Source organism: Convolutriloba macropyga, chromosome 4 (assembly GCF_964194025.1).
Source record: "Convolutriloba macropyga chromosome 4, txConMacr16.3, whole genome shotgun sequence".
Taxonomy (NCBI): Eukaryota; Metazoa; Xenacoelomorpha; order Acoela; family Convolutidae; genus Convolutriloba; species Convolutriloba macropyga.
In genome coordinates this window covers 15468820-15490117 of record NC_134471.1, presented here as the reverse complement: position 1 = coordinate 15490117, position 21298 = coordinate 15468820, and the positions used below count along the sequence as shown (strand labels likewise).

The following is a 21298-nucleotide window of genomic DNA, read 5'->3' as shown; positions in this document are numbered from 1 at the left end:
GTGATTTTGGTCAGGCAGAACCAGGAAGTGGATCGAAAAAGCGAGTGGTTTTGCGGCGTGAAATTTTTTTGCTCTAAATTTAAAGTAGAGTGAGAAAACGGTGTTTGAACAAAAATTCATTTTCTCGCAAGTGGTTTTTTGTTCACATGCGGCAATTTCACTTTGATTTTTACTGTTTTTTCGGTTTTTTGGATCGGATTTTTATCTAAATGGTTTTCCCAATCCATTCATAGTCCGTTCAAGGTCTAGTTTTCTTTTTAGTCAATGAAAATTCTTTGAATTGTGCGTCCTGCTATGTTTTTTTTACTTCGTCGAATAAAATGTTTCGCTTTACCTCATTTTGCCGCTTTTTCAATATTTTGCGTGAAATCTTTTTGACTTCTTTAGGCTAGTTTCTCTCTTCTCTCATTCTGCTAGAAGTGAATTTAAACATCAGTTGCTCAGCAAAGCAATTCAAAATGAACAGAGTCAGTATAAAAAATTGAAGTCAGAAATAGAAACGGGATAAACCCATAAAGCCCAATTTTAGATGCCCGCTATTTGAACGTCGTTCCTATAAGTCTTAGTTACCATCTCTTATGCTTATTGGTATTGATAGTAGCCCCTGTGGCCTCTCTCTAAGAAACAGAAGTATGTTCAACTACGAAATGCCATCAAAATAAATCGGACTTAAAAAAAATGTTTTTGTACAAAAATCTTTTTTTTTTCAATATCTTCTATTCTTTCAATCCCAATCATGCTTATTGGAATCAACGGCGGCTATTTTCCGGCAATCTGCCGGGTATGTTTTCCTACGCATAGAAAATGGCTTATTGACTATTCGTCCAGTTTTTGTTGATTATCTTGGTTTGCTGGAACTGCATTAGAAAGCATGCACGCCTTAAATGCTAATACGTCTAAACATTGTGAAAATGCAATGAGCTTCTCCAAACGGTAACATAATACCTTCCGCTCTTTGAATTCCAACCTTTACATTCTCTAAATACTTCGGCTCCTCTTTCAAATACGTAGCCCATCTTTCAAAGTTCTATATCATCTCTACATAAAAAACGTCAGGTTTCAGTGTGAGTGAAAATGAACCCAACTTTACAGCTTTGAATTAATGTTGCTATTTTTATAGATGCAGGATCAATATCAACTTGGCGACGAGTCCACGCGTTTCCAGTCGTAACGCCTCTTCACGTGCGTTGAACTTCTGACAGAATTGCTTACAGAAACTGGTGCAGTTTAATTTTCTGGAAAATTAATTAATCATTGAAATGTCAATTTATTACACGTTTACCAGTTTTTTACGCGCTAAATGTTCCCGTATCTGAAAGTTTTTTTAATATACATACTAACACCCAAATTCGTGTTTAAATTACAATTTCCTTCTTAACTTCCTTCTTGCAACACTTGAAGTTTATCAATTGAACGCAGTTCTGATCGAAGACCCACATTATCTTCAAGGATTTATCCATGTTCTAAAAATGTAGACGATACTTCAAGCGGGGCGGGTTGTTGAGGCCTATATAATGTGAAATATGCGAAACTCAATCCTTATTCAGTGTTACACAATTGCAATGATACGTGATAGTGGTAAAGTGATTCTTTACTTCTCAGACTCAGTTTTCCCATTCTCTCAAAAGCAAAAATCGATTCTCAGCCTAATTTAAATTCGCAGATAAATATTTCATTTAATCCAAGTCAATCACAGCAACAGTCTTCAATTGTTTGAAATGTCAAAGATAAAATATTCATCCTAAATCTGATTGATGTGGTTATATATCTTTTTTAATTGCCGCGAAGCGATAGCTGACGCTATTATTGGCCTTCTCGTGGTTTTTTACAATTCAAAGAATTTGAATTGTGTTGGGGCGCTGTCTTTTTGTTAAGATCTGTTCACACATTTTCATGACTTTTGAAGTCAAATTGGAGTAGCGATTTTGGTCACGCCGAAACAGGAAGTGCAGCGAAAAATCGAGTGGTTTTGCGGCGTAAAATTTTTTCGCTCCAAATTTAAAGTAGAGTGAGAAAACGGTGTTTGAACAAAGATTCGCTTTCTCGCTAGTGGTTTTTTGTTCACATGCGGCAATTTCACTTTGATTTTTACTGTTTTTTCGATTTTTTGGATCGGTTTTTCTCTAAATGGTTTTCCCAATCCATTCATAGTCCTTTCTAGGTCTAGTTTTCTGTTTAGTCAATGAAAATTCTTTGAATTGTACGTCAGGACGTGTCCTGCTATGTTTTATTTATTTCGTCGTCAAGATTTTGGTTACGACCATATGACGTCACAACCACTTCAAATCTGCTTTTTTTTCATTCGTTCATGCAATTTCAACTGAATTGCGTGCGTAACGTCATTGTTCACTCTTAGTGGAGCTAGTTTTTTTTGTTCATTCGCGTGATTAAATTTTTGGTCACGCGTCACTTACCTCACTTTAAAAAATGACTTCCTCACTCTGAAATTGACTTTTCTTTGCTTTAATTCAAAGAGATAAGGTCAAATGAGTACTTGCTACTCTAATTGAGGGTTATTTAAGAGCAGCTAATAGAAACAGCAGTAAGTTATACAGATTCTTAATCAATATTTAACATCTCAGCCCTTAATGAAAAGAATAAGTTTCTTTTTTGGTCTGTCTTTTTTACCTTCTTTTTGAGACTACAGATCTATGAAGCTATTGCGGCTATTTTCTGGCAACTGCCAGCTATGTTATATAGTTACTTGTTTCATAGATAAATTTTAGTCTTTTGCTGCTTTGTCGCTTCATTATTTTTCCAAAATTTGCGATGAATTTTTCTAAGGACGCTTTGTTTGGAGCGTTCTGTAACAATGGTTATTAGTTTTGATATTTTTGATCCCAATAGTTTTCGAGATAAAATTTATTGGTGGTGTTCATTTTAGAGTTTCGGATTTCAACAGACACTTGTCTCCAAAGCAATCGCGGCATTTTTCTTACAATTTGTCAGCTATGCTTTGTATGTATTCAAGAGAACTTTGCAGATCTGGAAAATAACCAAGATTTTTGACCTTTCAAATGGTTTACTGACGCCCGTCGAATTGTTTAGATGTGCGGCAAAAAACGAAACAGATCACTGAACAATGCAGTGACAATGGGAGACAACTCAGGTGAAGCTAATTCTTCAACTGGCGCTGTTGCAAATTGTGTTCACCCTTGTACTCTGTTGTGTCACCCTGGTCCTTGTCCTCCCTGTGAAGCCATGGTTACTAGAGATTGTGACTGTGGAAAGCAGACTATAACAGTCAGGTGTGACAAAGCTGTCATCAAATGTGACCAGGTTAGAGCACCATACTTTAAAATAACCAATTTCATTGAACTGATAAGTAGTTGCTTTATGTAGCAGAAAGCAGTGGGGAGATTTTTTTAAATAGACCGAAAAAAACACTAATTTTGCTACATGACCCCTTCCAGACTTTGGATATATATTACAGAAATACCAACATCTAAAGGCAATACTACATTGCTTCTTGATTAAGACAGCGCATTGTAATAATCGATAGTTTTTTTGGTGTGAGTTTGAATCGAAGAGGCCGAGTTTTGGACAATCTACGGAAAAGTGAAGCAATCAGAGAATGGCGGTGAAATTTGTTTTTGAAATTTTGTGCACGTAGAGAATTTTCACCGACTTTTTAGTTGCTCTGCAACAAAGTTTTTAGCATTTATTGCAATTTTCCGTACCACCAATTCAATTTTTCGTATAATGGTTTTTTCTCTGACCATTCATAATTATGTCGAGTGTGCTTTGCGTCAGTATGAAAGATCAGTTTTCTACTTCGAGTCGTTTCCGGAATTCTTCCGGCTATGTTTTTAAAGATCTGTTCACTTTTTTTCACCTTTTCTTGTCAATGAGAAGTCAAATTGGAGTCGTGATTTAAGCTATGCTGGAGTAGTAAGAGGAGGGAAAATCGTGTAGTTAAAAGGCGTGACTTTTTTCAAAGTACTTTTTAAAGTGAAGTAACAGAATGGTGTTTAAACAGATTTTTCCTTTTTGAGAGCGAAATTTTTTCACGTGCGACAATTTGACTTCGGTTTTCGCTGTTCTCCTTTCCATTTTCTGTACGAAGCCTTTTAAAAGGCGATAAGTATGTTCGAATAATGCATAGTTACACTTGTTTAAACTCCTCAAAGGGCGACCAAAGGGTCTCGTCATGAAATAAGTGATTTTTTTTAATTTGCCCGTTTTGTCGTTTTGTATGTTTAGTAGCCGCCGTCAGCCTGTCGACGGCTATTGTTTAGGCAGTCTCCTTTTTAATTCGCTTTAACTTTTTTTTGTTTTACATAAGTTACCACTTTTCACGTTTGACTTCTGACTTACCCCACTCAAATTAATGGAATTTAAATTATTTCACTCATTGAATTACGCAATGAAGTGAATGCGGTCGAAGTCAAAAGAGCAAAATCTAAAGAGACGGGATAAACCTAAGACCCGGTCATTAAGTCATTGTGCATCAGCTAATCAGAGTTCATTAAAGCAATTGCTAGCTGGAATTAGTATTATGCTTAAAGCGTTCAGTTTATAAGCTGAGTTAAGTGTATTTTTAGAAGCTAACTGAATATACAGATTTTGTCCACTAAATAAGAACACGTTGGCACTTAGAAAAATTCTGTCAATTTCTGAGTCAATGGTTTTAATGAAATGAACACCAACAGTTTTCGAAAAAATGGTAGCAATTTTTTTGGATTTTTTTAATCGTTTGTAGCTATTTTCTCTGCCACCTAGTCTCATTATGGACAGCTCTAAGTGGCTCTCTTATGAGTCCCGTTTTTATCGTTATAAAAGTTTTTTATCAAACAATTTTAACTGCCTTGACCCAACCTGCTTTCAAACTGGCTTTCTTACTAGGCAAATTTGAGTTAATCTAGTTTTTTAAATTCAAAGCTGCCGGTTTTAGACATTGATACGACTGGTTTTCAAAACATAGTCGTGATCTTTTTGGAGTATTGACCGTTTTTACATTTGTTTTTAGTTATCTTTTCGGCTAGTTTCATTAATAATAAAACCTAATCATTGTGCAATTAGGCAGAATTGGATCTCTTTAATGTTCAGGTTTTTTGCTAACAATTTAATAATCGCTTCGGCACCGTTTGTTTTCGACTATTTTTGAATTTTTGATTCTTGCCTGCATTTGTTGCTGCTCTTGTTACGTGGTTCCCCAATTGTTTTCATTGAAATTGTTATGCTTTTTTATTGATAGATAGTACAATAGATGTTGAAGAACTTAAGTTTTAGTTGCGTGTTTTTCAGTGACTTTGATGCCACTTATTTTCAATGAAATTTGTTTTTTTTTTGCAAAATATCGCTTATGTTGTCCTTTTATTTTGTTTGTACTGGTTTTTAAAAACATGTGCTGTCTAAAGTTCCATTGTGTAAAAGTTTATGAGGTTGATGTTGGGAATAATAACTTTGATCAAACTCTATTTTTAAAAATGAATTTTTTTAAGGTTTTGTAGTGTTTTGTTTACTTTCGCCGAGGTCTTGGTATTTGTCTTGCTTTTTATTGGAGTCGGATCTTGTGTCTTTATGTGTGTGTTTGTGTATTACATATATATTACTTGTTCCATATATTAGACGGTTTGTATGGGTTCTGAGTACGCAATTGTTTTTGCGTTTATTTTTTCTCTATCTTCCCACAGCGATAGATTTTTACTACTCTTGGATGGAAAACCTGGAGTTAGCACATGCGTATTGGGGTAAGATTTTCGCTTTCTTGTTACATGTTGTTTCTAAATAGTAGTTTTTAATAGCTGATATAGCTAAGCGGAGCTCTTCTCGGCCTTCTCTTGGCTTTTTATTTTTTCTGTTACGACCATATGACGTCACATTCTCTTCAAGTCTTCAATATTTTTGTTCAATGAGTCTTTTATTTTTCAGTTTTATTTGCTCGAGTTGTTTCCTTCTTTCACGAGTTCAGCAAATTTTTTTATCTGAGGGCACCTTCTGAAAACCTTTAGTCTATCTTAATTTAAGATAGCAATTTGTTTTCTTGTTTTTGGTCTGAATTTTTCATTGGGTTTTGCGCCTACAGGTTAACGAAGCTATGGCATCTATTTTCTGGCAATCTGCGATCTGTTTTTTCGTCAATTTTTCGCATGATAAAACCCTTTTGAGTTTTTTGTGGTGATTTTTTAATGAAGGTTGATTCGTGGCTCTAAGCACACGGCAGCATTGAATAAATTGAAAGAGCAATCGTTTTTGAGCTCAATTCTGGTTACAAAAACTATAATTTTATTTTCGGCATGACAATACTTGAAATCTGAATGGTCGATTTCTCATGTTAAAGCTACTTTTTCTGAAGGTCTATTGAGTGCTCATAACCTAGAATCCTATTAAATGGTAGGGCTCAAAAGAATCAATTTGTTTTTCAAACAGGCAAAAGACTTAAGGTTAGCTAAATTTTCATCTTCTTTTCCTTCCGTTTTCATTTGTCTGTTGCAACAGATCTGAACTGCGTATTTGCCAGCTATTCTGCTGGCTATCATTTCCGGTTGCTCTCAGTGCAATCCGCCATCGTCAAATGTAGAACAATTCAACATGATAATCAGTTTAAGGCGAAGTTTATCGCTGTGAACAGCTTTTATGTCCTGATTTCTGTACTTCACACAAAGTTACTTTAAAAAACGGATCAATAGTTTTTGCTGCAAAAAGAAATTTTCATTTTAACAAAGCGGAATCAGCTGCGCTTTTTTAAAATTAATGATACATCGTTTTGTGCTGTGGAAAAAATAAGTTAATGCCTCCCCAATTTATAAGCCGGTCATAAAGACACCGTTTCATAGCAAAATTAGGCGGTCTTAGGATCAATAGTAAAGCTAATAGTGAATTAAGGAAAAAGCAATGTACCGAGTTTTTTTAGGTATGTGGGCGTGAACTTTCGTGTAAGAAGCACAAATGTGAGAAGACGTGTCATCGGGGCAGCTGTGGAGACTGCACTGAGACTGTGGAGGTCAACTGTTTCTGTGGCAAGAATAAGGCCACACGAGTGTGCTCGGAGTTCATAGAGCAGTACTCATGCAAAGAGGTATTATAATTATTAGTTGCTCTCAAAGAAAATTTGTAGCAATTATATTAGTTCTGTGGTCTTCTTTATGCGATTTTTCGTTTGACCAATTTTTTGTCTGACCCATTTGACTTTTCATCTTCCGGCTAAGTTATAATTTTGGGCGCGCCGAAACAAGAACTCTGATTTCAAAGTAGTGAGAAAACGGTAATGGAACAAAAATTCGCTTTCTCGCTAGTGGTTTTTTGTGCACATGCTGCATTTTGACATTGATTTAATCTTGACGCGACGCCATTTTTCACTCCCAGTGGAACGGGTTTTTCATTCGCGTGCTTGAATTTTTGGCCACATGTGACTTTTTCACTCTCAAAATGACTTCCTCGCTCTGCAATTGACGTTTCGTTTCTTTAATTCAAAGATAAATTGAAGTCAGAGTATCTCACTCTGTTATTTCAGAGCAGCTAATAGAAGCAGCAATGATTTATACAGATTCCTAAGCAGAATTTAACATCGCAGCATTTGATAACTAGAAGTTTCTATTTTGGTCTGTTTCTTTTACTATTTTTTGTCAGTTTCGCATGGGTTAATAATGGCTGGATTTTAACGTAGTAAAATATAAGAAGTTTTCTTGAAATTATTTTTCTTGCAGTTACATTTTTGCCTCTACTTGGTTTGTGATGTTTAATAGATATTAGATTTACCGCACGACGGAAGCTTCAAAACAATGATTGGTTCAGACGCTCTCTGTTTTTAATGTTCATTATTTCAGTTGTTACGCTCAATAGCAATTGTTTTCAACTGAGCTGCGTGATTAATAGCGGACGTCAGCTTCTTAGGCTATTGTTTCGGCGCTCTTCTTTTTAATTCTTTCTCTGTTATTTTACACAAGCAGCGACTCACTTTTAACTTACCTCACTCACTGTTTCGACTGAATGGTGCTTTGATTTCATTCAACATTCTACGCAAATTCGTTCAAAGTCGCAAAACGAAACCAAAAGAAGTGAGTTAAACCAATAATTTACTTTATGTTCAACGACTGAGTGCATTAAGTTAACCAAAGTTCCTTCTAGTATACTGCTAACTGCTATCAGTATTAAGCTTATTGTCCTCCAAATTAGATGCCGATTTCATCGTTTTTGTCAAATCTACCGAACCTGCGGACCAATTCAGAACAATTTTGACACTTAGAAAAAAATGCTGTGGTCAATTTCTGATTTTAATAGCCGCAAAGCGACAGCTGAGGCTGTTATTGGCCTTCTCTTGTTTCTTTTGTTTATTTCAAGATTTTTGTTACAACCATATGGCGTCACAGTCACTTTAAATCTCCTTTTTGTACATGCCATTTCGATTGACTTTCGCGCTTGACGTCATTTTTCACTCTTAGCGGAGCAATTTTTCTTCACTTGCGTGATTAAATTTTTGGTCCTACGTGACTTACCTCATTCTCAAAAATGACTTTATCTGAAATTGACTTTTCTTTGCTTTAAATCAGAGATAAGGTCAAGTGCGTTCGTGCCACTCTAAGTGAAGGTTATTTGAGAGCAGCTAATATAAGCAGTCATAAGTTATACAGATTCTTAATCAAAATATATAATTTCAGCATTTAAATAAAAAACTTTCTTTTTGTCTGTTTCTTTTATCTTTTTGAAACTGCAGATCTACGAAACTATTGTTACTATTCTCTGGCAATCTGCCAGCTCTGATTATAAATAAAGAAGATGCTCAGTCATAATTAGCAGGAAACGAAACGAAATTCTAATTGAAAAAAAACGAAGAAAAGATGGGTCTTGTTCTGGATTTTTGGTGCGTGGCATTGGTTTAGAAATAAATCTTAAATTACTTGATTCACGGCATTGCTTTTTCAGGTATGTGATAAAAGCCTGAACTGTGGTAACCATAAGTGTGAAAAAGTGTGTCATTCTGGAGAGTGCGCCAAGTGTGAGACGTCCCTGGCTGTTATCCAGACATGTCCTTGTGGGAAGTTCCCAGTGTCAGTGTTTGGAGAAAGATTATCTTGTCTGGACAAGGTTCCAACTTGTGGGAACATCTGTGGGAAAGTGCTGAGATGTGGACCAACGCGTAAGTTGTAAAATGCCAGCCCGATTTTAGATTGCTAGCTTGACACTAAGATATAAGTCATGGATCCCTGCTAGGATATAGTTGCATGAAATTTCCTGAGCAGCAGTAAAGCTGAAATATTTATCTAGAAGTATTCAGTTGGTTCAGTTTGTTCATAACTTCAGTTTGTTACTAATAACTTCAGAAAACTTAAGAACTTGTTCATAGCTTGTTCATAACCGTTCATAACTGTTCATTGCTGGTTCATAACTGTTCATAGCTTGTTCATAACTTCAGAAAACTTCAGTTTGTTCATATGTGCCTCAGTTCAAAATTGGAGCTTTTAAGTTACAAAATATCCTAATAAATGATAGCTACTTTTGCTACATATGAGCAGAGCTAGCACCTTTTCATAGATACATTCAATTACAGAACCTGTTGCAGTGGTTGATACTGGTAACTTTTGTGAGAATTTTATTTATCGCTTGTTTTGATGCTGCTGTTTGTTGTTTAGAGCAGAGACACAGATGTCAGTTGGTGTGTCACACAGGACCGTGTCCACTTTGTCCTCTGGATACGCAGTCCCAATGTAGATGTGGGGCAAACACTGTCACTGTCAAGTGTCAACAGATCATTGCTAGTTAGTAGAGATCTTAATTGTGATTAGCAATCATCCACCCCACCCCCTGTTTAGTGGGTGCGTTGCCTATTCATATTTTTGTTACCTCAGCCATATGAGCTATTTTAAACATAATAACACTTTAATTCAAAAAATACTGTTTTGAATGGGGGAGGGCATAGTTTTGAAAACATACTGAGGGGAGGGCATTAATTTTAGACACCACTTCGGTAGGACAGTTAATTGAACGGTTTTGATAGTAGTCAAGTTTTCAGTTTTACTCATCAAAAAGGAAACAAAATTCGTGGTAAAACAGGTAAAATTTTTCTACACATTAGCTCACTGGTACGAATTATATAAGGAGGCTAAACGTATTTTGGAAAACAGCGAAAAATACTATGCTTGGAAAAGTCATAAAAGAGGAAAAGAGCAAAATATTGTTTCTATCTTTTGAATATAGGAACCGTTAGGTTCCCTCAAACGTCGTAAAGGATTTTATAAGAACCGCATGATCGAAATTCCGACTTAGTTATTGCGACTGTGTTTAAGATGACGGTGACATTCTGTGCACTCGCGTGTGCAAGCGTAAGTTGCACTGCAATAAGCATCAGTGCAGGAGAGTGTGTTGTGTGGAGTCGGAGGCGCAGGGTCATGTTTGCAGTGCCACGTGCAATAGACTGTTATCTTGTGGAGTGCATCAGTGTCAGGAGAACTGTCATAGGGGTAACTGTGACAGGTGCTGGCAATTCGGTGAGTAGTTCAATTGAAATTCCAGATGATGGTGAAGAAAATATTAGGCAACATATTTCTTTCGCTCTCGAACGAAGTTTGAGCCAACTATTAATTGTTCTCAAACGAAGGTAATAGCAATTATATGAGTCATATTGGTGTCTTTATAGCTGCGAAGCTGTAAGCTGCGAAGCTGTGGCCTTAGTGCGGCGTAATTTTGGCAATAGCTTTTAAGTATTATATCTGTTGAATGAGATACCGCTTGTTTTTGAAATGTTCCACTGAATTTGTAAATCTCCGCTTCATTTGTAGTTATATTGCTCGTTTTTCAATAATAAGAACTGCTAAAATGTATTTTATGATTTCTGAGGTTTTATGTGTTTGTGGTTAAGGATTTGGGTAAATTGTTATGAGGTGCTCTTGGTTTGACACGATTTACTTAGAAAGATATTCTGGTTTTGCCGATTTCTTCAATTTTTGCTCCCTTTTGCTTCGTCTTTCCCACAAGGTTGTTGTATTGTTTATCCAATCAAACGATGCGGAGTGTCACTAAATCTTGGATGCTGAAATTTTCGAATTGTTTATATATGTTCTTGTTCATTTATGCGCAAATAGGTTAATGGTCTTTGTTGACTGTCTAAGTTTGATGCTGGTGTAAAAATGTTAATTTTCAGTTCATCAGTGAAATCGATCATGCTTCTTTCATTCTGCTCAAAGTGCTTTTAAAGCACAGCAGTTTCTCAGCAAATCAGTCTCAAAATGAAAGCAGTTATAAAAAACGAAATCAAAAATAAAAACGGGAAAAATCTATATAAGCCCAATTTAGATGCCCGCTACTTGAAGTTTTTAATAGCCGCCCTCATCTTCTCAGCCGGCTATTATAGCGCTCCTATTTTTTACAATTCAAAGAATTTGAATTGTATTGAGGTGCTGTCTTTTTTTTAAGATCTGTTCACATATTTTCATGATTTTTGAAGTCAAATTGGAGTGGTGATTTTGGTCACGCCGAAACAGGAAATGGAGCGAAAAAGCGAGTGGTTTTGCGGCGTGAATTTTTTTCGCTCTAATTTTAAAGTAGAGTGAGAAAACGGTGTCTGAACAAAAATTCGGTTCCTCGGTAGTGGTTTTTTGTTCACATGCGGAAATTTCACTCTGATTTTTACTGTTTTTTCGATTTTTTGGATCGTATTTAAGTCGGATCTAAATAGTTTTCCCAATCCATTCACAGCTTATTCTGGACCAAAATCAAAATTACATATCTCACTAGTGGTTTTTTGGTCTCCCTAGCAGCATTTTGACATTGAGATTTTCTCTTTTTTTTGGTTTTTTTTTCATCTGATTTTTTAGAAATGGTTTTCCCAATTCACCCGTTGTCCGTTCTAGGTCTAGTTGTTTGTTAAGTCAATGAAAATTCTTTGAATTGTACGTCAGGACTTGTCCTGCTATGTTTTTTACTTCGTCGAATAAAAAATGTTTCGCTTTACCTCATTTTGCCGCTTTTTCAACATTTTGCGTGATATCTTTTTGACTTCTCTAGGCTAGTTTCTCTCTTCTCTCATTCTGCTAAAAGTGATTTTGAACATCAGTTGCTCAGCAAAGCAATTCAAAATGAACAGAGTCAGTATAAAAAAAATTGAAGTCAGAAGTAGAAACGGGATAAACCCATAAAGCCCAATTTTAGATGCCCGCTATTTGAACGTCGTTCCTATAAGTCTTAGTTACCATCTCTAATGCTTATTGGTATTGATAGTAGCCCCTGTAGCCTCTCTCTAAGAAACAGAAGTACGTTATGTTCAATTACGAAATGCCATCAAAATAAATCGGACTTAATAAATGTTTTTGTACAAATTTTTTTTAATATCTATTCTTTCAATCCCAATCATGCTTATTGGAATCAACGGCGGCTATTTTCCGGCAATCTGCCGGGTATGTTTAAAAGTTTTAGTTACCATTTTGTTTTTGTTTTGCGTGCACGAAGACAAATACTTCCTTCGTTTTGAGTTTGCCCAAAATTTGAGCTGAGTTTCAGGCTTCGATGACCTCTCGTGTCATTGTGGACGATCATCAATACCTGCACCGGTGGCCTGTGGGACTGACCCACCGACCTGTGACTTCCCTTGCATGAGACCTCACCCCTGTGGACACGCTCCCCAACACACTTGTCATAGTGAGGAAAAATGCCCTCCATGTCCGGTGCGAACCAATTATCATTTTTAATAGCCGCCCTTATCTTCTCAGCCGGCTATTATAGCGCTCCTATTTTTTTTACTACTTGAACTTTGTTCTCATAAGTTTCAGTTACTATCTATAATGCTTATTGGTATTGATAATAGACCCTGTAGCCTCTCACTGAGAGACAGGAGTATGTTCAATTACGAAATGACATCAAAATAAATCGCACTTAAAAATGTTTTTATACAAAAATCATTTTTGTTGATATTTTCTTCTCTGTCTATCCCAATAGAGTTATGGGAATCAACGGCGGCTATTTTCCGGCAATCTACCGTGTATGTTTTTTACTTCGTCGAACTTTTTTTTCGCTTTACCCATTTTCAGCTTTTTCGACATTTTGCGTGAAATCTTTTTGACTTCTCTAGGCTAGTTTCACTCTTCTGTCATTCTGCTCATAGTCCTTCTAAACAGCAGCTGCTCAGCAAAGCAATTCAAAATGAAGAGAGTCAGTATAAAAAAATCAAAGTCAGAAATAGAAACGGGATAAACCCATAAAGCCCATTTTTAGATGCCCGTTACTTGAACTTTGTTCTCATAAGTTTTAGTTACTATCTATAATGCCTATTGGTATTGATACTAGCCCCTGCAGCCTCTCACTGAGGGACAGGAGTATGTTCAATTACGAAATGACATCCAAATAAATCGCACTTAAAAATGTTTTTATACAAAAATCAATGTTTGTTGATATTTTGTTTTCTTTCAATCCCAATAGAGTTATGGGAATCAACGGCGGCTATTTTCCGGCAATCTACCGTGTATGTTTTTTTTCGTCGAACTTTTTTTCGCTTTACCCATTTTGGCGATTTTTCGACATTTTGCGTGAAATCTTTTTGTTTTCTCTAGGCTAGTTTCACTCTTCTGTCATTCTGCTCATAGTCCTTTTAAACAGCAGCTGCTCAACAAAGCAATTCAAAATGAAGAGGGTTAGTATAAAAAATTAAAGTCAGAAATAGAAGCGGGATAAACCCAAGCCCATTTTTAGATGCCCGGTACTTGAACTTTGTTCTCATAAGTTGTAGTTACTTTCTATAATGCTTATTGGTATTTATACTAGCCCCTGCAGCCTCTCACTGAGGGACAGGAGTATGTTCAATTACGAAATGACATCAAAATAAATCGCACTTAAAAATGTTTTTATACAAAAATCAATGTTTGTTGATATTTTCTTTTCTTTCAATCCCAATAGAATTATGGGAATCAACGGCGGCTATTTTCCGGCAATCTACCGTGTATGTTTTATACTTCGTCGAACTTTTTTTCGCTCTACCCATTTTGCCGCTTTTTCGACATTTTGCGTGAAATCTTTTTGTCTTCTCTAGGCTAGTTTAACTCTTCTGTCATTCTGCTCATAGTCCTTTTAAACAGCAGCTGCTCAGCAAAGCAATTCAAAATGAAGTGAGTCAGTATAAAAAAATCAAAGTCAGAAATAGAAACGGGATAAACACATAACGCCCATTTTTAGATGCCCGGTAATTGAACTTTGTTCTCATAAGTTTTAGTTACTATCTATAATGCTTATTGGTATTGATACTAGACCCTGCAGCCTCTCACTGAGGGACAGGAGTATGTTCAATTACGAAATGACATCAAAATAAATCGCACTTAAAAATGTTTTTATACAAAAATCAATGTTTGTTGATATTTTCTTTTCTTTCAATCCCAATAGAATTATGGGAATCAACGGAGGCTATTTTCCGGCAATCTACCGTGTATGTTTTTTACTTCGTCGAACTTTTTTTCGCTCTACCCATTTTGCCGCTTTTTCGACATTTTGCGTGAAATCTTTTTGTCTTTAGGCTAGTTTCACTCTTCTGTCATTCTGCTCATAGTCCTTTTAAACAGCAGCTGCTCAGCAAAGCAATTCAAAATGAAGAGAGTCAGTATAAAAAAATCAAAGTCAGAAACAGAAACGGGATAAACCCATAACGCCCATTTTTAGATGCCCGGTAATTGAACTTTGTTCTCATAAGTTTTAGGTACTATCTATAATGCTTATTGGTATTGATACTAGACCCTGTAGCCTCTCACTGAGGGACAGATGTTCAATTACGAAATGACATCAAAATAAATCGCACTTAAAAATGTTTTTATACAAAAATCAATGTTTGTTGATATTTTCTTTTCTTTCAATCCCAATAGAATTATGGGAATCAACGGCGGCTATTTTCCGGCAATCTACCGTGTATGTTTTATACTTCGTCGAACTTTTTTTCGCTCTACCCATTTTGCCGCTTTTTCGACATTTTGCGTGAAATCTTTTTGTCTTCTCTAGGCTAGTTTCACTCTTCTGTCATTCTGCTCATAGTCCTTTTAAACAGCAGCTGCTCAACAAAGCAATTCAAAATGAAGAGAGTTAGTATAAAAAATTAAAGTCAGAAATAGAAGCGGGATAAACCCAAGCCCATTTTTAGATGCCCGGTACTTGAGCTTTGTTCTCATAAGTTTTAGTTACTTTCTATAATGCTTATTGGTATTGATACTAGCCCCTGCAGCCTCTCACTGAGGGAGAGGAGTATGTTCAATTATGAAATGACATCAAAATAAATCGCACTTAAAAATGTTTTTATACAAAAATCAATGTTTGTTGATATTTTCTTTTCTTTCAATCCCAATAGAGTTATGGGAATCAACGGCGGCTATTTTCCGGCAATCTACCGTGTATGTTTTTTACTTCGTCGAACTTTTTTTCGCTTTACCCATTTTGCCGATTTTTCGACATTTTGCGTGAAATCTTTTTGTCTTCTCTAGGCTAGTTTCACTCTTCTGTCATTCTGCTCATAGTGCTTTTAAACAGCAGCTGCTCAACAAAGCAATTCAAAATGAAGAGAGTTAGTATAAAAAATTAAAGTCAGAAATAGAAGCGGGATAAACCCAAGCCCATTTTTAGATGCCCGGTACTTGAGCTTTGTTCTCATAAGTTTTAGTTACTTTCTATAATGCTTATTGGTATTGATACTAGCCCCTGCAGCCTCTCACTGAGGGAGAGGAGTATGTTCAATTATGAAATGACATCAAAATAAATCGCACTTAAAAATGTTTTTATACAAAAATCAATGTTTGTTCATATTTTCTTTTCTTTCAATCCCAATAGAGTTATGGGAATCAACGGCGGCTATTTTCCGGCAATCTGCCGGGTATGTTCTCTAGATTGCGCAGAGAAATTTGCTTATGCTGGAGAAACAAGACTGCGTACTCCCACATTACAATTACTGTTGGAAAAATTGTCTGAAAGTGTTATTAAACCACAATTTTTTTAGTCCTTGACTTTGAAATCAGAGAGAGCAAAACTATGTAAAGTTTTTTTTTAATTTGACGACTACTTTTTTTGTGAAATTTGAATGCAAATCAACATTTTGGCTACAAGATATCTGGTAAGTGACCATTGCATTTTCCGTTTTGGATTTCCAGTTTCTCAAACCTTCGTCAAATTTTGTCGCACTTAAATTATTTTGTTAATGCTCTTGACGGTAAATTGTAATTGCTATATCCTGATCGTTTTTATAGAAATTGAGAAATAAAGCACTTACATTTTTCCAATTCTCTGCTGATAGATGAAAACACCAAAATTAGCGAATTGATTTTTGCTAAATTATAGTTTAAAAACAGGCAGCTCAGCATTGAAAATTGAGATATTAGTTTATAATGTTAATCAGTGCCTTTTTGAAAGGGTCTATGAAACTATGCTAAAGCAATTTTTAGACTTTTGAGCATAATGTTGAGCCTATTATTTGTGTAATTTATGGGAATACCAATTCAAACTTTTCAAAGTTGTACTTGAAAAGTTTAATTGATGGTATAATGTAGCAATCATAATGCTGATTGACCTTCGAAAGAAAATCAGAAATGCACAATTCATGTTTTGTTCAGGTAGAACAGGTGTAGGGTTTAAAAATTTTGAGTTTGGGTTTTCTTTAGGTTTTTCTAACCGAAAGTACTATTCGTTTAGACGGCGTTTTGACATAAAAGCTCGTTTAGACTTCGTTTTGACATAAAAGCTAAAGAGTAAAATTGTCGTGTGAACTAATTTTTCTAAGCGAGAGAAGTTTTTTGATCATGCGCTTCGATCAGTGAATGACTTTTGGACTTTGAAAAGTGTTTTTTGACAGAATGCGGCATAGAGATAACTATTTTAGCCGTTTCTTCGTCCAATTGGCTCAGCTATTTTGCTTCTCATTTAGTTTTTTTGTAGAAATGTTTTTTTAATAGAAGCTGTAGTATTAATATGTGAACCTCTGAAATTGATACTGCAGTGTTTTTTAGAGTCTAACAATGCGTTTTAAGTTTAAATGAACACATATTTCCCAATTTTTAATATTCAATTTTTGTTTCTTAAAGCGGATTATTTTTTCAAAATTTTCCAAAATCATTGCATATGGAAGTTTATCTCTGATATTATTCCACTCATTAAATGCCTGTTTAAAACGTGAAGTGTTTTTGATAATTTTAAACATGCTTGCCCAATTTTGGCAGTTTTTGGTCTAATTTTATGTTTTTGTTTTTTTTTTTGGATTTAAATTTTAGAAAGTCTTTTTGTACACTGTCGAAGGATCCTCATTTTTTTTTACTATTACTTGAGTGATTTTGTGGTGTTTAGTATTTGAAATACTGCAAAGATTTTTTCATAGGTGCAATTTTGAAAACTTTTGACATTTTATTGCAAAATATTTTATTGTTTCCAATCTTTGAACTATATTTCTACATTTTAATCTATAATGGAGGATAGCTATAAAATTTTATGATAAATGAGATGTAATTATTTTTCTAATTCTCTTTTTTTTGTTTATAGCTGGGAAGCTGTAAGCTGAGCTGATCTATATTGCTGGGCTCTTGGTTTTTTTTTCTTTTCGTCGTCTGATGCTCTTCTTCGTTTTACATTTGTTCACACAGCAAAGCTGAAGTCAAATTTTCTGAATGACTTCCTCTCACTAACGGAATCTGCGCACATGACGTCATTTCTCTCTCTAACAAAAGTTTTTGCTTGATAGATTTTGATCATAAGTGACTTACCTCACTCAATAAAATGACTTTTATACTTTAAAATTTAAATTTATTTTGAATTAGCGTTAGGTCAAAGGAATTCATAGATGTAATAAAGGTCCCTAATAAAAAGGCTTTTGCGCAATGAATTTAAACAAGCTTTATTAATTTATAGCTGAATTTTTTACATAGGATTTTGAGCAGCGTCCATAACTTTTTCGTTTTTATCTTTATCTGTTTCTATCTCGTTTATACGGCACCCAAGTCTATTCGCAGCTATTCTTGCAATCTGCCGGCTATGTTTTGAGAACTAGTCTGTATTTGATCATGTGTTTTTGCTTCTATCTTCATTGTTGCGCATTCTAGCATGCATCAGTCTATCATTTTTCTGAACAGTTCTGATCAGCCCTATTTTTAGCAGTTGTCATGAAAATAATGATTTTAGCTTTTTTAAGGATTGTTTGCAATTGATTTCATTTGACAGCGCGGCACTGAGAATTTGCTTGAATTGCCGTTTAAGCATTTCAACTGATAATTACTTTCTACGAATACTATTGGGTCTTAGTTTGATTTCAAACAATTTTTTCCTTTGAATTACATTCTGTTTCTTTTGTCTTTTTGTTGATGAATTTGAAGTTTTTACAATTATTTTGCTGACTTAGAGTCTTTTTGCGATTTTTGTTCATTGTATTAACAAGTTTCCTAATAGCCGCCGTCAGCCTCTCAACGGCTATTATTTAGGCGCTCCTCCTTTTTTAATTTGTTTACTTTTTGATCACTTTTTTCGTTTCACATAAGTCACGATTTTTACCTTTGACTTTTGACTTTCTTAACTCACTGTTTCAACTGAATGGATTTTAAATTCTTTCGCGCATTGATGTTTGAGCTCATTAATTCGGGGTTGGTATTATGTGGTTGGTTAACTTGTTTTCATTCATAAACCAACGAATTTCGTTTGTATGCATACTTGTTCTATATGGAAAATTGAATTTTCCTGATTTTTCATGTTCAATTTCTTTTATTCTTTGACTTAAGACGCTTGTTTTCTCTGCATTGATGCGTTCTGCATGGAGATTTTAGCTATTTGAAAAGCCAGTGTTTTCTAGGATATGACTTCGAGTCGTTTCCGGAATTCTTCCGGCTATGTTTTTTTGTTCGCTTTACCTTTTGATCACGTTGTTTTTTAATAGCCGCACAGCGATAGCTGGGGCTATTATTGGACTTCTCATGGTTTTTTTAATTTCGTCGTCATGATTTTCACAGCCACTTTTTCTTCATTCGTTCATGCAATTTCAACTGAATTGCATGTGTGACGTCAATTTTCGCTCTTAGTGGAGCGAGTTTTTTTGTTTATGCGCGTGATTAAGTTTTTGGTCACATTTGACTTACCTCACTCTCAAAAATGACTTCCTCACTTTGAAATTGACTTTTATTTACTTTAATTCAAAGAGATAAGTCCAAATGGGTGTGTGTCACTCTAAATGAAGGTTATTTGAGATCAGCTAATAGAGGCAGCAATAACTTATACAGATTTTTATTCAAAATATAACAGATCAGCCTTGAATGAGAAGACGAATTTGTTTGGTCTGTTTTTTTACTGTTTTTTTTAGACTGCCGATCTACGAATCTAGTGCGGCTATTTTCTGGCAATCTGCCAGCTACGTTTTTACATAAGCCACGATTTTCACGCTTACTTTTGACTTCTGACCTACTTTCTCACGCTTGACTTACTCATTGTCTGAATGCATTTTAATTTCTTTGACGCATTGAATTACGTAATGTAGTGAATACGGTCAGTCGAAAGAGCAAAATTAATGGAAATGGGATAGACATATAAAGCCCGGACATTAAGTCATAATGCATTAGGTTGTCAAAGTTCATTAAAGCGATTGCTACCTGGCATTAGTATTATGCTTAATAGCGTTAAGTATGTAAGCTCAATTAGGTGTACTTTTAGAATCTAGCCGAGTATGCAGAATTTGTTCAACAAATAAGAACACTTTGACACTTAGAAATTTCTGTCAATTTCTATCTTAACTTTTTTCTGTTTCAGACCCAATGTGCAATTTGCTGGCTATGTTTTTTTTTATTGCCTGATTTTGTTTCGTGATTCCTTAATAGACTCGTTAGTGGCTGTAGTGATTCTTGTAGAAATGGATATATCTTTCTAGTGATGAATTGCTTGCTAGCTTTTAAAGATCTCATTTTTAAGCTACGCGTTTCAACGACGTTGAAGCCACTGATTTTCGAAGTCATTAGGAAAGTTGGATTTTGCAAATGCGAACTCAATCGTAATTGAATAAACGTGAAAACATATCTTTTTTTTGTTCTGATAAGTTTCAATTACGTGTCAACCCAGTTTAATAGGTAGGCAAGACCACTAGTGTATGGGATCAATGGTGTAAAATTGTCCGCGAAATGCCATCACAATTCGTGTAACATCGAGTCAGAGTTGATTTTTTTTGTAAAACTGTAGGATGCTAACTTACTTTTGACGTTTAGTATAATTAAGCATAACTGTTGGCGTTCAATTAAGTGTTATGAATATTTTCAGGTATTGATTGAGGCACCGTGTGTGGGTGGTCACCAGATGATGAGGAGTGTGCCCTGTTACATTGGAAGTATGAGCTGTGGAAGACCATGTAATAAAGGACTCCCAAGTTGCGATCATCTCTGTACCCAAACGTGCCACTCGGTAAGATTTGACAAATAATGCCGACTTGGTACCTGCCTACTTGCGTACACTTCCCAGTCAAAACTTAATGTAAATTTTATAAAAAATTATAAATTGAATTGTAAATATTTGCAAAAATAATGCATTATTGTTACAAAAATTTGTAAAGTATTGCAAAATTTATGCATTATTTTATAAAAATTTGCAAATTTTTCCCTCTAGTTTATAAAATGTTAGACAATTTTCATCCAATTTTATAAACAGTTTGTAAATTATCTTTTGAAGTTACAAAACCCAACCTACTTTATTGAGTACTGCAAGAAGTCTGCAAATTTGCATTAAAATTACCCTTGACTGTGCTCAAGTTTGGTTCCATAAAAAAATGGAATCAAAATGTTATGAACACCATTATCCATTCAAACTAAACATTTTAAAAAGTGTTGAGTGAATCCAAGAATTAAATTGAATTTCTATGTACTTGAAGTAGATCAACAGTAATGTATCGTCTTAAAATTATCAGTTACAAAAAACAGTATTCTTAAAAAATATATCACGTCAAATGAAAGTTTCAAATCAAACTATTAATGAAAAATCAGCCAACAATTTTGCTCCCTGACAAGTCCCACCTTTGGCAAGTTTTTAGATTTAAGAAATTCGTCACATAGTCATTTGAATAGCCCACCCTATTCAAATGGGAGCAAAATTTTTAGATTTTTAAACATAAGCTCAAAGAAAATGGTCAAATTGTAAGCAACTTTTAAATTAGACCTCAAGATAGAAGACAATTGGCGTTTGACCATACATAAATAAATACATACATAAATACATACATACATGCATATGCATATACACAATACATACATACATAAATAAATACAAACATAAATACATACATACATACATACATACATACATACATACATACATACATACATACATACAAACATACATACAATGATACGTACATACATACATACATACATACATACATACATACATACATACATAC

The 21298-nt window shown here is 34.9% G+C and overlaps 1 protein-coding gene across 2 annotated transcripts in view; it reads left to right on the top strand.

Annotated features, from left to right (window-relative positions):
- The first annotated feature begins 2907 nt into the window (after window positions 1–2907).
- LOC142337477 (protein shuttle craft-like) overlaps window positions 2908–21298 on the top strand; it is a 46583-nt gene continuing 28192 nt past the window's right edge. The window contains exons 1-7 of one of the 2 annotated variants that reach the window (XM_075386727.1): window positions 2908–3279; window positions 6857–7021; window positions 8866–9079; window positions 9573–9698; window positions 10227–10427; window positions 12436–12599; window positions 20170–20310. In XM_075386727.1, the coding sequence (XP_075242842.1) occupies window positions 3049–3279; window positions 6857–7021; window positions 8866–9079; window positions 9573–9698; window positions 10227–10427; window positions 12436–12599; window positions 20170–20310 (1242 nt within the window). In that variant the 5' untranslated portion in view covers window positions 2908–3048. The remainder of the gene's footprint in view (window positions 3280–6856; window positions 7022–8865; window positions 9080–9572; window positions 9699–10226; window positions 10428–12435; window positions 12600–20169; window positions 20311–21298) is intronic. The other variant, XM_075386726.1, reaches the window with a different exon arrangement.